Consider the following 14,926-nt stretch of genomic DNA (forward strand, 5'->3'; position numbering starts at 1 on the left):
GACACGCACGCTGACACGCACGCCGACACGCACGCTGACACGCACGCTGACACAACCCTGCTCGACAGCCTCTCTCCCTGTGCTGCCTACCTGGCATTGACAGCAGAGCATTACAGAGACGTGGCGGGTTAATTGTTTATGGCTGGGCTGGGTCATAGCAGTGGATCCTGTTACTTTCCACTGACGTGAGTTCATGGAGGTAGGCACGCAGGCAGGTAAACAAACCCAGGCGAGGTGAGTGCATGGGGCAGTGCAGCGCGCTCACACACACCCACCTCCACGGGCACTGTGAACAAGCCGAGCATTAATGACATCAAATCAGCATCAAGCTGCTGTAGTGCAGGTCACTCACCATCTCTTCTGCGTGTACAGCAGGTGACCCTTTAGTGTTTAGTTACAAGCCTCCTTTTTCTTCAGAATGCGGTAACCGCCTCCTTTAAATCCCCAAAACACCCACACTGTGTGTGCTGGCCCCATGTGACGCCATCCTCTAACTGAGCAGCTTCGAGTGTGATTCCTGGCTCTCGCTGTGTCCTGATAGTGACGGATTTACAGTTCCCGCTACTCTCTCCTTCTGTGTGTGTCTCTTGTCCTACAAAAATGGGTGTATCTCCCTGAAAAGAGTGAGACAAATGTGAGTAAGAAGCACACCCACATGAAAAGCTCACTTTCCCTCCCTCCCTCCCTTTCAGTCTGGCTGTCAGCATTTCCTCCAGGATGCACACTATGACTGTGATTTATAGTGTGTTATATACTTGTGTTCTCTATCCAAGCAGCTGGACAGAATCCCAGCAATGCTGGGGAATAACAGGAGAAATGGCTTCCCCCTCACATACTGTATGGGACTGCACGGGGAACTGAAGCCATGATCCCGGCAGCGTTGGCGGCGTGCTCAGCCTGTAGAGCTACACACAGCGGGACCACACACAAACCCCCTTTAGCTCTGTAGTAGTCAAATAACTCCCAGTTCCTCTTGTGCTCCGTTAGTCTCCAACATATGAACTGAATGGTAAACAGCAGGAGAATGAAAGCAGTCGAGGGACTCCATGAAAAGAGTCGCCGTCTCCATGGCAATGCCAGAGGCAAAGAGCGCCCCCCCCCAAATCGCCGCAATCCTTTCTGTACACATAGGGAATTGTGGGAAAGCGGATATGGGCCACATAACCTCTCTGTCGGGTACCAGGCACATCTCCACTCACATCACTACACTTTGACTACATGCAGGTCAGAGGTCATGGTCAGGACACCAGTTTGACTTGGTATGAACTGTTACAGACACAAATCCCACTTCTACAGCTGATTCTGACCCGACACCTTACCATTGTCACAGGGTTTCAGTGTTGCAGACAAATATCAATGAAACAGACACAAAATCCAATATATCACCTTAAGTGTTTTTTGTTTGTTTGTTTTTGCCTTTTCTCATGTAAATAGTGAAATTCAGCCAGAACTACATCCACAGCATTGCTCAAAAACACAACTGCAACCTCTCCAAAGTAATCTAGCTGTCGCTCTGCAAACAGCAACCTGGCAAGTTCCCCATCTTTGCTAAACAAATACTTGTCTTTTGATGTAGGAGAGTCTAATTCTACTGTAATGTAGTCACCAGGTTAGTGCCTAAAATGACCTTCTCTTTCTCTTATCACGTTCCTTTAACCTCGATGGAAAACGTCCCGAGGAAAGGCGCCAAGGAGAACTCACAAGACAACTGCAGCTCTTACAGGACACTGGGCTATTGGATGGTGTGATGGTGGTGACACGGGTCGTGCTCATGGTGAATGACAGCAACACGCAGCACAGACCATAACTCCAAACTTATAGTTGGAGCTGCTGTGGCTCTGGTGGAGCAGAAGAGGATCAATCCCTGATACAAAGTCCGGCCTGGATGCCGAAATATCCTTGAGCCTGGACCCAGGCTGCATCCACTAAAGTGTGTGTGTGTGTGTGTGTGTGTGTGTGTGTGTGTGTGTGTGTGTGTGTGTGTGTGGGACTGGGTGAATGAGACTTGTAGTTGGAGGTTGTAGTGTAACTCCTGACTTTGTGAAGACTTTCTGTGACTGAAGTAAGTTACAGATCATCCTGAGAGCAGCCAACACATCAACACAGCAACTGATGGTGTGCTTATCCTGAACTCACTTTGATATACGCCGCTCCCTCGCTATAACGCGGTTCACCTTTGCGGCCTCGCTGTTTCGCTGATTTTTTTTGTGCAATTTTGCATGTTTTTATTCCCAGCACATTGTGTTCTGCGTCCTGATTGGCTGTAGACCACCGTCAGTCTCGTGCCGTGTCTGCTGTACAGCACAGAAGCGTTCAGCTTGTGTACTGTACATAAATCTTCGATCCTAGCAGTGTGACTCTGAAGTGCTGCACTGCATGTTTGTAAGTTTTTCCCCCAACAAACAACAGTGTTGATGAAACGTCATCACCTGCGGGTTCCTTTGGTTTCTTTCTGTAATACTGGACTCATTTTCTACAAGGTTTGAACTTTGAGAGTTTAAACAAGACAGAAAAGTGTGAAAATGTTCATGCCTGTCTAACAAAAGTGTGTAAAGTGTGTCGTGAGGGGTTTTACAGCCTTAAAACATCTATAATAATTGTAAAAAATAAAGTTGGCTACTTTGCGGATTTCACTTATCGCGGGTTGTTTTTAGAACGTAACTCCTGCGATAAACGAGCGACTGCTGTAACTCATAACAGCTTTTATGGATTTGTTTTTTGTCCCACACAGCAACCACTTCATACAGAGCACATGTTATTACAAAAAGGTAATGTTCACAGTTCACCTATAAAGTGACTTTAAGGTATGGGTCATGGCATGCAATGAAAAAACATTTCCATGAGCTGCATCCCTTGTTGGTCATGCTTATGTTTATGGAAACAGTCAAAGAGTGTGTTGCTGTGAATTGTGGTTCAGCATTATCCGTCCAACCTGCTAAAGAAGGTAAGAAGGAAATAATAATAATAATACATTTTATTGAAGAGTGTCTTTCTAAGGTCAGAGAAAAGAAACTGTCGATTACAATAGATTAAAACTGACAACAAGTAAAATCTGTATTAAAGTGAGTAAGCCAGTTTAAACAAGTAGGTTTGGAGCTGTGACTTATCTGGTCTCTAATGGGAGTCCGAGTTATGACCCGAGCTGCAGGATCCTGAAGAAGCTGAAGTTTATGGACGGACTTACTGGGGAGACCAAATAGGAGGGAGTTGCAATAATCAATCCGGGAAGTAATAAGACTGGACGAGGACGGCAGCAGCATGGGGAGTAAAGAAGGGACGAAGTCGGCTAATGTTATGTAAGTGATGCAGACCGGGTTATGTAATTAATGTGAGACTGGAATGAGAGAGTACTGTCAAATATGACAATATTAATGCAGAAACTGTGAGATCTGGTTAAGGTAGAGGCCGTGCCAACGAGTAAGACTTCTGCCTTATTACTGTTAAGTTTGAGAAAGAACCAAGATCTGATCTCCATAAGACAGTTAGAGAGGGATGAATTAGGTTAGGAGGAAATGTAGAGCTGGGTGTCATCAGCATAACAATGACAATTGATATTATATTTTTGGAATATACAGTGGGGCAAAAAAGTATTTAGTCAGCCACCGATTGTGCAAGTTCCCCCACTTAAAATGATGACAGAGGTCAGTAATTTGCACCAGAGGTACACTTCAACTGTGAGAGACAGAATGTGAAAACAAAATCCATGAATCCACATGGTAGGATTTGTAAAGAATTTATTGGTAAATCAGGGTGGAAAATAAGTATTTGGTCACCTCAAACATGGAAAATCTCTGGCTCTCACAGACCTGTAACGTCTTCTGTAAGAAGCTTTTCTGTCCCCCACTCGTTACCTGTATGAATGGCACCTGTTTGAACTCATCATCTGTATAAAAGACACCTGTCCACAGCCTCAAACAGTCAGACTCCAAACTCCGCCATGGCCAAGACCAAAGAGCTTTGGAAGGACACCAGGAAAAGTATTGTAGACCTGCACCAGACTGGGAAGAGTGAATCTACAATAGGCAAGCAGCTTGGTGTGAAAAAATCAACTGTGGGAGCAATCATCAGAAAATGGAAGACATACAAGACCACTGATAATCTCCCTCGATCTGGGGCTCCACGCAAGATCTCATCCCGTGGGGTCAAAATGATCATGAGAACGGTGAGCAAAGATCCCAGAACCACACGGGGGGACCTGGTGAATGACCTGCAGAGAGCTGGGACCAAAGTAACAAAGGTCACCATCAGTAACACACTACAACGGCAGGGAATCAAATCCCGCAGTGCCAGACGTGTTCCGCTGCTGAAGCCAGTGCATGTCCAGGCCCGTCTGAAGTTTGCCAGAGAGCACATGGATGATACAGCAGAGGATTGGGAGAATGTCATGTGGTCAGATGAAACCAAAGTAGAACTTTTTGGTATGAACTCAACTCGTCGTGTTTGGAGGAAGAAGAATACTGAGTTGCATCCCAAGAACACCATACCTACTGTGAAGCATGGGGGTGGAAACATCATGCTATGGGGCTGTTTTTCTGCCAAGGGGACAGGACGACTGATCCGTGTTAAGGACAGAATGAATGGGGCCATGTATCGTGAGATTTTGAGCCAAAACCTCCTTCCATCAGTGAGAACTTTGAAGATGAAACGAGGCTGGGTCTTCCAACATGACAATGATCCAAAACACACCGCCCGGGCAACAAAGGAGTGGCTCCGTAAGAAGCATTTGAAAGTCCTGGAGTGGCCTAGCCAGTCTCCAGACCTCAACCCCATAGAAAATCTGTGGCGGGAGTTGAAAGTCCGTGTTGCTCGGCGACAGCCCCAAAACATCACTGCTCTCGAGAAGATCTGCATGGAGGAATGGGCCAAAATACCAGCTACTGTGTGTGCAAACCTGGTAAAGACCTATAGTAAACGTTTGACCTCTGTTATTGCCAACAAAGGTTATGTTACAAAGTATTGAGTTGTATTTTTGTTATTGACCAAATACTTATTTTCCACCCTGATTTACCAATAAATTCTTTACAAATCCTACCATGTGGATTCATGGATTTTTTTTTCACATTCTGTCTCTCACAGTTGAAGTGTACCTCTGGTGCAAATTACTGACCTCTGTCATCATTTTAGGTGGGGGAACTTGCACAATCGGTGGCTGACTAAATACTTTTTTGCCCCACTGTAGATAACGAATAAAAGAGGCCCTGATACTGAACCCTGGGGCACACCAGCAGAAACAGGATAGAGACTTGAAGAGTGTGATTGAAGTTGGATAAACTGAGTGCGGTCTGAGAGATATGAGGTGAACCAGGCAAGGGGGGTGTGACTAATGCCAGTGGATGCTAATCTGCTCAGGAGGGTGTTATGAATATCAAACGCTAAGATCAAGCAGGATGAGGTTATTAGTGATCCTTAACAAAGCAGTTTCTGTACTGTGATCGGGGCGGAAACTGTTGGTAGAGATGATTCACTGAGGTATGAGTGAAGCTGGGAGGCAACAACTTTCTCAAGGATTTTCAAAATAAAGGGGAGGTTTGATATTCAAAATGATTGGGATCTGCAGCAGGCTTTTTGAGAACTGGAGTGACAGAAGGAACAATTCCAGTGTTAGGGGCAGAGTGGATAATACTGATGATGAGGGAAGACCAGCTTTAGCTAACAGAAGCACAGAAACACTTTTTGTTACATGTTCACTCAGTTGGGTCTCGTGCCTGACATCCAGTTCCAAATGTGTGTCCCAGCCACAGCTTTCTGTCTCCAGGAGTATCTGGGCCACAGCAGTAAACATAAACACAGCTGGTGGCTGGTACAAGGAGAAGGTGAGAGCAGGAGCACATATGCTGTGTCTCCAATTAGAGAGCATGATCCATGACTACAAACACACACGGCTGGGTCAGACCTCAATAAGAGTGTGTGTCTGAAACAGAGGGAAGAGAGCACGTGCACACGCGTGGCCTGAGCGATGAGCGGGTTTCTCACTAATGAGGCTGAACTCTGCTTTAACTCCCGCAGAGATTCACCTTCTGATGGAATGAGGCTGTGTCCACACATGCACACGTACCGGAGAGCACAAACAAAATGGAAGAACAGGATGAAGACGTAAAGCTGCCAATCGCCTTCCCCTGTAGGCGGGGATAAAGTTCCCCTGAATAGGATGTTGTTGCACTGCAGGGCAAAGACACAGCAGTGCCACACCCAGTCATTCACAGACTCCAGGCTCCAGGAGGGGAGAGAAAATGCTGCGAGACGTAAGGAGGTGGAATGAAACGGCGCAAAATAGGCAGAACTTCTTCACTGCACCGCCGACTACATGCACACGACCTCCACAAGGAAAACCGGATCTCAGTTTGAAACGGAAAAACTTCCAGAACAGCCATTTAGCTGTTTCATCCTCCACTTATGTACAAAACAAGCATCGTCTCCAAATTTGGTTTCTATCAGTTACATTACAAAGCATTGGTTTAGCTCACCGGGATGAGCGGGCCATATGGCTGAGAGTGAGGGCAAAAGTTCAAATCTGAGCCATGTCTCTGCTTTCCTTTAGAAGAAAGACAAGTGGATGATGTTTGAAGGCAACTCTTTAACATGAATGAAATGCGTGACTGGAGATCAGCATAAGAACCTGCAGAAGGAGCTGCTGGGTGGATGGTGGGTGCACAAAACACTGAAGCCTTCTGCGGCTCGGTACATTAATGCAGCCCGTACCATACTCTGTCTGTCTCCAGAGTGTTTCTGTTAATGAACCACAATCTTTGTATAAAGAGTTAGCGAGTGTGATCCACCATGTGATGGTGTCACAACAGCCTGGACATCAGGGCTGCCACAAACGATTATTTTGATAGTCGACTAATCAGATCATTGGACGTGAAGCGCAGCGCTTCTTGCACCAGCAGCGTCTGCTCTTATATAACTATCATTAGCTTACAGCTTTAAGTGTTTAAGGTGCTCACTAAAAATAAAGACAAGATGATAGTTTATTAAACTTTTAATGACATTTGCAGATTGTTTTGGTGAAGTTTAATAAACTCAGCCGTCTGCTCCTTGCTATCTAAAATATAACAGGACACCGGAGTAAGTTCTGGAGCATCTCACACTTCTGATAATCAGTTTTCTGTTTGACGTTTATTCAGCTGCGTGAAAACTAACTTTAATCTCAGCCAAACCGATTTACTCAGGAACAAATAAAATACTAAAAAAAAGCCAAACAATAACATTTTAAAGTTATGAGTAAGTGTAAGTGACTTATAAATCATGTTTAACCTAAGTAGCCAAAGACCACGGGGGTCAGAAAACGACATGCCAGGAGTTCGCTGTTCTCGCCGGCTCTAGAGACCCTCGAGCTCCCGGCTTGCTATCGAGCTAGTGGGTAACAGACGTCTCCGAAAAGGTCGGAGCACTTTTGCAAATATGTGATGTCTTGATAAACCGAGGAGATATTTGAGGTTTACACAGCTACATTCTCGCCTGAAAATATGTTAAAAGTTTATTTTGTGACCCAGAAAGAATAATAAGAGTAACATTAAAACAAGTAGCTGCCGCCATTGTTGGAAACTGGAATTGGCTGGGCTGCGCTATGAATTCTGGGATAGGAAAACATCAGACGTTTACAGTGTGAAAGACGAGACTTCAAACTGGGAGTCCTGGGTCGGAGGAAACTGATCCCAACTGCGTGACTCAATCCGGCCCAAGCCAAACACACTGTACTCATGGCCTATTTTCAGTAGCTCCCCCTGGAGTGGGTGTGTCCACATACAATCAAGGTGTAATAATACCTCAGTCACAGCTTAAGTGATGAACATGTGAATCTATCAACAACTATAATAAAACATACACAAATGTGAAAGGGGGTCATTCTACATATCAGCCATTATTTTGGTGTCTTTTGATGGTGATAATACTAGAACATATTTTTAGGATATGATGTTACTCCTACTCAAGCAAAAGATCCAAGTACTTGATCCACACAGGGAAAGAAAGTTAATCAGAATTTAGAGTTTTCAGTGGCCTAATTACATGAAAACAAGCTGTGTAAACCTGGAAAGTACAGACAGAACAATAAGTCATACACAGCGCCAACACTCACACTGCGTCCACGCTCCGCTCACTCCTTTCCCCTTCAGCCTCTCTGGCTCTACGGCGCCTCATGCCTGTGTGCTATCATTCATAGTGCAACACTACTCAAAGTGTCATCATACTATCTGTGACTCAACAGGCTAACCCCCACCTATGCCTCCCATCCATCTTATCTATCTGCACTCGGGATTTTAGAGTGTTTGTATGAGAGAGCTCTAAGCCAGCCACACTGCAGACAAATGCTGCGTCCTCAAATAACAGAACAGTACACGAAGCATTAGAAGCATGCCTGTGGTTCACCCTCACACAGCGTGGGCTGCGTGTGTGTGCGGCAGGTGCGAGTACACAGAAGGAAGTGACTTGGAGATCCGGAATTCCATCGGAATTCAGTTTCGATGGTGGGAAGTCGTAAATTGCATGACGCAGACTCGATATAATCATCACCACACACCACAGCTGACCCTTTGTGTGTGTACACAGAACATACGTGTGTGTTTGTCCAGCCAGCCGTGCGCTCACGTTGAACCTTTACCCACTTCTGTGTCACTCCATCATAGTTCCGCTTCCATGATTTTCCTGACTCTTACACTGAAATGAAAAGCGCTCCGAGGTGTTAGCCGACTGATGTGTCGGGCACGCTCAAATAGAAATTCAGGTGAACGGTGATGCTTACATTAATTTCACGCTGGCACTATGGAAAACAGTGGATCAGACCACACCATCGCATTATTGCAACGATGTCCATGGAACGTGTGATTTCATTACCTGTGAAGTAACTATTTCAAAGACGTGCACCGGCTGGGTCTGTGACCTCTCACTGTCAGCAACCAGCTTCAAAGCGACGTTGGTGCATCGAGATGCTGATGAGATACCGATAAGGCCGAATCCGTCTGTTTGCTGCCGGTTAGCAGTAAAATACAATCCAGTCGGCATTAACGTGAAATCCGTTTGTGATAATACAGCGATTAGCTGTAAAAAAACAACACTGCATACACAGAAACTCAGTTAAACTGAAATTCACATCAACTTCTCACACTCTCAGGCCGGCCTCACAGGTCTGAAGCACAAACAGTTACAAAAAGACACTCAGCACAAAGTCAGCTTGCTTTTTTATATATAATCAGAACAAAACCAACTGGCAATCTGCTGAGACAAGGACGCCATCGCAAAGACGACGAGTTGAGCTCATTAGCACAGATCAGTTCAGATCTGTAAATGTTCAAACAGCAGCCATGGGTGTGGTTAGGTCTATAGGTGATTTTGAAAAGTTACAGTAGGGGTGGTTAGGGTGGGGGTGTCACACAGTTTGCATGTATGATTTCAATATTCTCCTCCTTATATTTTCACCTTGAGAAAGGAACTCATTTGCACAAATACATATGCAACTAATCTCTGTCTCTCTTCCACAGCATGTCTTTATCCTGTCTTCCTTCTCTCACCCCAACCAATCACAGCAGATGGCCCCGCCCCTCCCTGAGCCTGGTTCTGCCGGAGGTTTCTTCCTGTTAAAAGGAGTTTTTCACACTGTTGTTGTGATTTGGCGCTGTATAAATAAAACTGAATTGAACTGAAAATCTTACATAATCTTGTAAATACTGGCAGTACTTTTATCCACACCAAAACAGTTCCTGCGAGTCCAACACATTAGTAAATCTTAGTACAATCAGTTTTTAGGGGCTTTTTTTCTACCAGCTGAAATTAGCATTTTATATAAAAACAGTAAATTATTCATTAATTTCTCAGACCTGATGGATGGGTCCATCTTTCATACCGTCTACTTTGAACACATACTGTTCATGAATACAATCCCAAATAGTGTTAGCAGCTACAGCTAATATCTGCTGATCACTGTCAGCCCAGGTTGCTTCTGTTCAATGTGCTAATTTAGCATTAGCATCAGCCTCATATAGCGTTTATCATCCTTACTGTCACTGTTAGCAGAGTCAGCGCCTTAACGTTTACACCTGAAACTACCTGAAAGGCTCAACCCTGTGGTGAAAGGGTATATTACAATAGATGGACTATATATTTTCTAGCAGTTCTAAATGCTGTCTCTCATTATACAAATATATTCTCTAGGATTAAGCCATGAAACACCAGCTTGCACTTGTCAGATTATTCAGATGGAGTGAGCAGTGGAATGCATCAAGAATAGTTGATAGATGATTTGGAGCATGTTTAAAACTGTGTATCTAATATATATGCATATTTGTGTTGTTCCTAATAATCACCATAATAACGCTGGTCCACGATCAACACTGTAACGTTGTGATGTCATAGCGTTGGAATTTGTAGGAAACCTTTGTTGATATAAAAGTCTCTTCTGGAACAAATAATGAGACTTTCAGGTGTTTTCTTTATTAATCTATGAGCTATAACTAATATATTATAATCCTGGGTTTCATGTTAGCCAAATTTAGGTTACTCCAGTTGGCTTTCTTGTGATGTTTTAAGAGCATTAGCTAACTTCCTGGCTAATGCTAACAGATGACATCAGCTCCAGTGTTGATTCTGGACAAACACTCTGGTGATGCCACAGGAACAAAGTCGACACGGGGATCAGATGGCGTGATTGAAACCCTCTATATGTTTAACCACAAATCTGAAACAGCTCTCAGCTGTGATATACTGCGACCAGCATGCAGGGGAACAAACTGCAGTGCAACAGATGAGATATTTGTGCTTTTCTCCCGGCTGGTGAGGATCACTCGCTGCTGCTTTTGCAACACGCTGCCTGCTCTGTCTTGTCAGTGTCGACGTTACCACGTATGAATTTGTTCTTTTCACTGTGCGAGAAAATAAATGTGTGGCACTGAGGACGTGTGAATAGTGCCAACTGTGTGAGCTCTGTTTCAGTTTGCAAGAAACCCCACACCTATGTTTTATTGCAGAAAGGACCTACATACCCACCTAGTATATATGTCACTTCACCAACAGCTCAAGATAAATTTTAAAGCTTCAAACACTTTGATGTACTTCCTTTCTTTCACTTTATCTGTTCCGATCAGAGTAAACACCCACTAAACCAAGCCCTCAACACAATAGATTTGATGCTCCTCATTTCCTCCTGTCACTCATCTCCCTCAATTTATCTCTCAACATTCTCATCTTCCTGTCCAGCTCACGTGATGCATGATGGCAAACACACACACCCAAAACTAAGCTGTAAAGGCCACGCAGTGTGGTAAGGAGGCAAAGTTCACAGTGTGAGGGAGTGGCATGCTGTGTAAGGGCCACGGGAACACATACACACAGTTTCACAACAGGTGGGATCACGCTGTTCGCCCACACACACATTCTTTTCGTTCCACAGCCAGGTAAACATCAGAGAGGAGAAGCACAAAGACCTAACACACGTCAGGTTGAACCATGAAATGCATTTTCATCCTGGTGTTTAATGAACTGGAGACATGATTACAAGAAGTGTATCGTACAAAGACGCTCAAACACACACGGACCTTTTAGCCAGGGGTGCGTCATTCCAGTGCCGTTTGCTGATTTGAAGCCCAAAAGGCGTCTGCAGCATGCATTTGCCTCCAGCAGAGCCTGCAGAAAGAGAGAGAGACCACACGGTTACATAAGAAGTCGCTGTGAAACAGCATCTTTGTAGTGATCAGCAGTCAGTCAGCCTCGCTGAAAACGATGCAGACGTTACATAAACGCCATTCAACATAAATAAACACAGACAGGGCAAGAACTGAAGCCATGAATTACACATAATGCAATCAGATTAAGAGAATCATATATCGGCTTCTCTCTTCAGATGGGATTTTCACGACACAGCTCTCCTCTGCATCTCGACAGAATCACCAGCTCGGACCTTTAACCTCCTCCCTGCTGCTTGGTCGTATATGCATTAAAGCACATGATGCAAATTGTTTAGGATGGGGACGTGGAAGATGGAAATGTGATGAGATGAAGCATGACTCATCGGAGTGTAACGTGTGGGACCTTTGGACAGGCTTAATAAAGATTTAGCTTAAGCTAGCAGGTGAAGAGCAAAGAGCGACTTCCACTGAGAACACGTGTGAAGCTTAAGTCAGCAGTAAGTCTGGCTCCAGGAAACACGATGGCGGCTGCTACACAGAGTCCAGAATCGATGAAATCACTCGAGCCCAGCTTTGCAAAAATGTTGTAATCTTTAACACGTGTTAGCATGATGTATAAACCTACAAATACAAAACAAAGTTTAAGAAATATTCATTAGGTTAGCTAACCGTTCAATGGTTAGCTAGCAAGTGTTGTAAACCGGCAACCATGGCAATTTGATAGCAACTGAAGCTACTGCAATGATGTTTTTGGTGCAAACAAAGCCCTCTTTGCAGGCAGTTTCACGCAGGGGCAGCAACAAGTCATCACCCACTTGGGGAATACACATTTTTCCTTAGCGACTGGAGATTGCCAGGGGTCACCAACTCGTCTCTAGGCCCATGTGACTGAAGCCTTAGTTTATCCAGAGGTCGATGGAGCGTGCAAGGCTGTAAGACTGTAACGTCATTACAATGTTTCACTTTCTGCACAACTGAATTTTTAATTTCAAATGAAAGATGAAATCCTGTGACCAACAGCTGACACTTGAGCTGCTGACTGCTGGTTTCCCACACCAAGGGGACAAACCTGCAGAGTGTGATGGACTGAGGGAGAAGGCACACGGCCCTGGTTGCAGAGCAGCACAGAGGTAGCATTGTTCTCGTTGCCCTTGGACTCACAGACATTTATCCCCAGGGTTTGACAGAGAGGAATATCAGCCATGCACGAGAGTGAAATGTAGAGCAGCCCGCTGGCTCAGGGACGTGCCGCAGCTTCAGTGACTTTTGAGCATTAATGTAATGCAGTGTTAACATGAGCACAGCCAGGAGGGCATAGTCAGCATATCACTGGCTGGAGGGAGACGTCAATCACCACCAGTGCTAAATAAGGCAATGCTATGACAATCCTCCTTTTCCTCCCAGCCCTCTCGGAGCTGTGGTTAGGTGTGTGTGTGTGTGTGTGTGTGTGTGTGTGTGTGTGGTTTAATCTCAGGGCGTTCTGCTGCATCATGTTCTTGAGGTGCATCTGACAGATGCTCTGGAAGCTGCCAGGAATGTGCTTTTTGGCATCAGCGTGAAACTTTGACTGCACTCAGCACACACACACACACACACACACACACACACACACACACACACACACACTGACATGCAGGGCTTTTCTCTCAATCTTCTCACTGTGCCTGCCTTTTCACTTATGTGGCTATTTATCTCAGCACACAGCAACCCTTCACAAGCCCCACCTCGGACACCCATCTGTTGTTCCCTGTATTAAAAGTGAACAGTGCTGTATAACATAAACCTGCATCACATTTCTCATATTTCACTGTTAAAACTCCAACAGCTGCACTAAAATGAAGGGAAAACACCTCATTTCAATTCTGAAAGTCCACGACTTTCACAAGCAGTTACAGGTTCACAAGTTGAATTCATGTCTGAGGTTTGCTATGAAGGTTATTTTAATGTTTAAATATATAAGAATCGTTTCAGATCAAGTCAAAGACGACACATTCGATTCAGTCCTGCTAATTCATCTGGATAAATGTAAAAGTGAGTACAGTGAACACAACACATCCTCCTCGCCCAAACTGAAAGACGCTGCTATCAAACATCAGAGCAGAAACATCGAGAGAAAAATGAGGAATTAAATATTGGTTCCAGTAATTCTGATGAATCCTCTTTCAGATTTCTAGTCAGACATAATCCACCTACCTTGCTGCAGCGTGACATTGCCGGCATGTGAAGCAAAAGAAATTAAACTTTCATCCAAAGAAAGCTTCAAGTATTTGACTGTTGAGGACAGCTTGCCGTGACAGACAAGTCCATCAGCATCTCACAATCAGTCACTGCGGTTACTTGCTCCACCTAAGGCATATCCTCACCCAAACTAGTGCCCGCATTTGCACTGCAGCTCCAAAGCTCGTTTCGCTAATCTGCAGAGTGAGGTCGTCAAAAACTCCCAAACTATAGCAAATATTTAAACGATTGGATGATGATTAAGATTGTTTGAGCAGAGCTCTTTAATAGTGTTTCCCATTAAATGCAGTCAGGTAAAAGTCCCCCACTGGGGTATTTTTCTTGACTAAATAAGTACGCTTCGATACTGTGGTCAGTTGTGCTTTCTGACTAATTCTCTACATCGTCTATTTTCATGAAGACATGAAAGTACTGGCTGAGGTGAGCGCTGCCAACACTGCATGTGTTACTGAAATATTTGATGAATGAAACTGCGAGTGTGTGCGTAGTTCCACATCATCACTCGTTACTACTCTCAGGTGAAAACCCCACAGCAGGCTGTCGAACGGTCGTTAAAACCATCGGCGCACCGGCAGTTTGAGTCATAGCCAAACAGACCAACGCTGACACTCATTACAATAGTTCTCTCTTGGTTATCTCAGAGTTTGTGTGCCTTCCTCCCACTGTAAGGACTAACCTGCTGAAAGCACGTCGAGAGGAAAAAAGAGAGAGAGACTTCTCATTTTCATTTCAGGGTGGAACGGAAACGAGACAGATGTGTATCAAGTGAGCCTGAGACATATTTGGGTTTCGTTGCACAAAGTGCAATTAGGACTGCGCTGCTCAACTATTTAAATGTGTGATTTCAAGTAACTAGTAGTAACTAGTAATTACTAAAGAGTGACAGTCAACCTGGCAACACTCCAATATTTATTTATTCAAACATGGAACAGTTCATTTCATCCAGAAAACGAATACGTGTAAGACTCAACCCTGTTTCAGAAATAACTTCATAAACTTAATAAACAGTAAAAGAGCAAATCTAGACCAGTTTCATGAGGATTTATGTGCAAATTGTCATGACCATTGCCACG

The 14,926-nt window shown here is 44.5% G+C and overlaps 1 protein-coding gene across 4 annotated transcripts in view; it reads right to left on the bottom strand.

Moving 5' to 3' along the window:
- Positions 1–14,926, bottom strand: part of LOC309692819 (uncharacterized protein) — a 59,135-nt gene that overhangs the window by 18,566 nt on the left and 25,643 nt on the right. For 3 of the 4 annotated variants that reach the window (XR_014272462.1, XR_014272463.1, XM_082511643.1), the window contains exon 2: positions 11,526–11,613. Coding sequence is in view for 2 of the 4 variants with exons in the window: in XM_082511643.1 (XP_082367769.1) it covers positions 11,526–11,613 (88 nt within the window). In the remaining 2 variants the exon portion in view is untranslated. Of the gene's footprint in view, positions 1–352; positions 615–11,525; positions 11,614–14,926 lie in introns of all 4 variants that reach the window. The other variant, XM_082511644.1, reaches the window with a different exon arrangement.

This window comes from Aulonocara stuartgranti (genome assembly GCF_965226115.1).
Source record: "Aulonocara stuartgranti genome assembly, chromosome: 17".
Lineage (NCBI taxonomy): Eukaryota > Metazoa > Chordata > Actinopteri > Cichliformes > Cichlidae > Aulonocara > Aulonocara stuartgranti.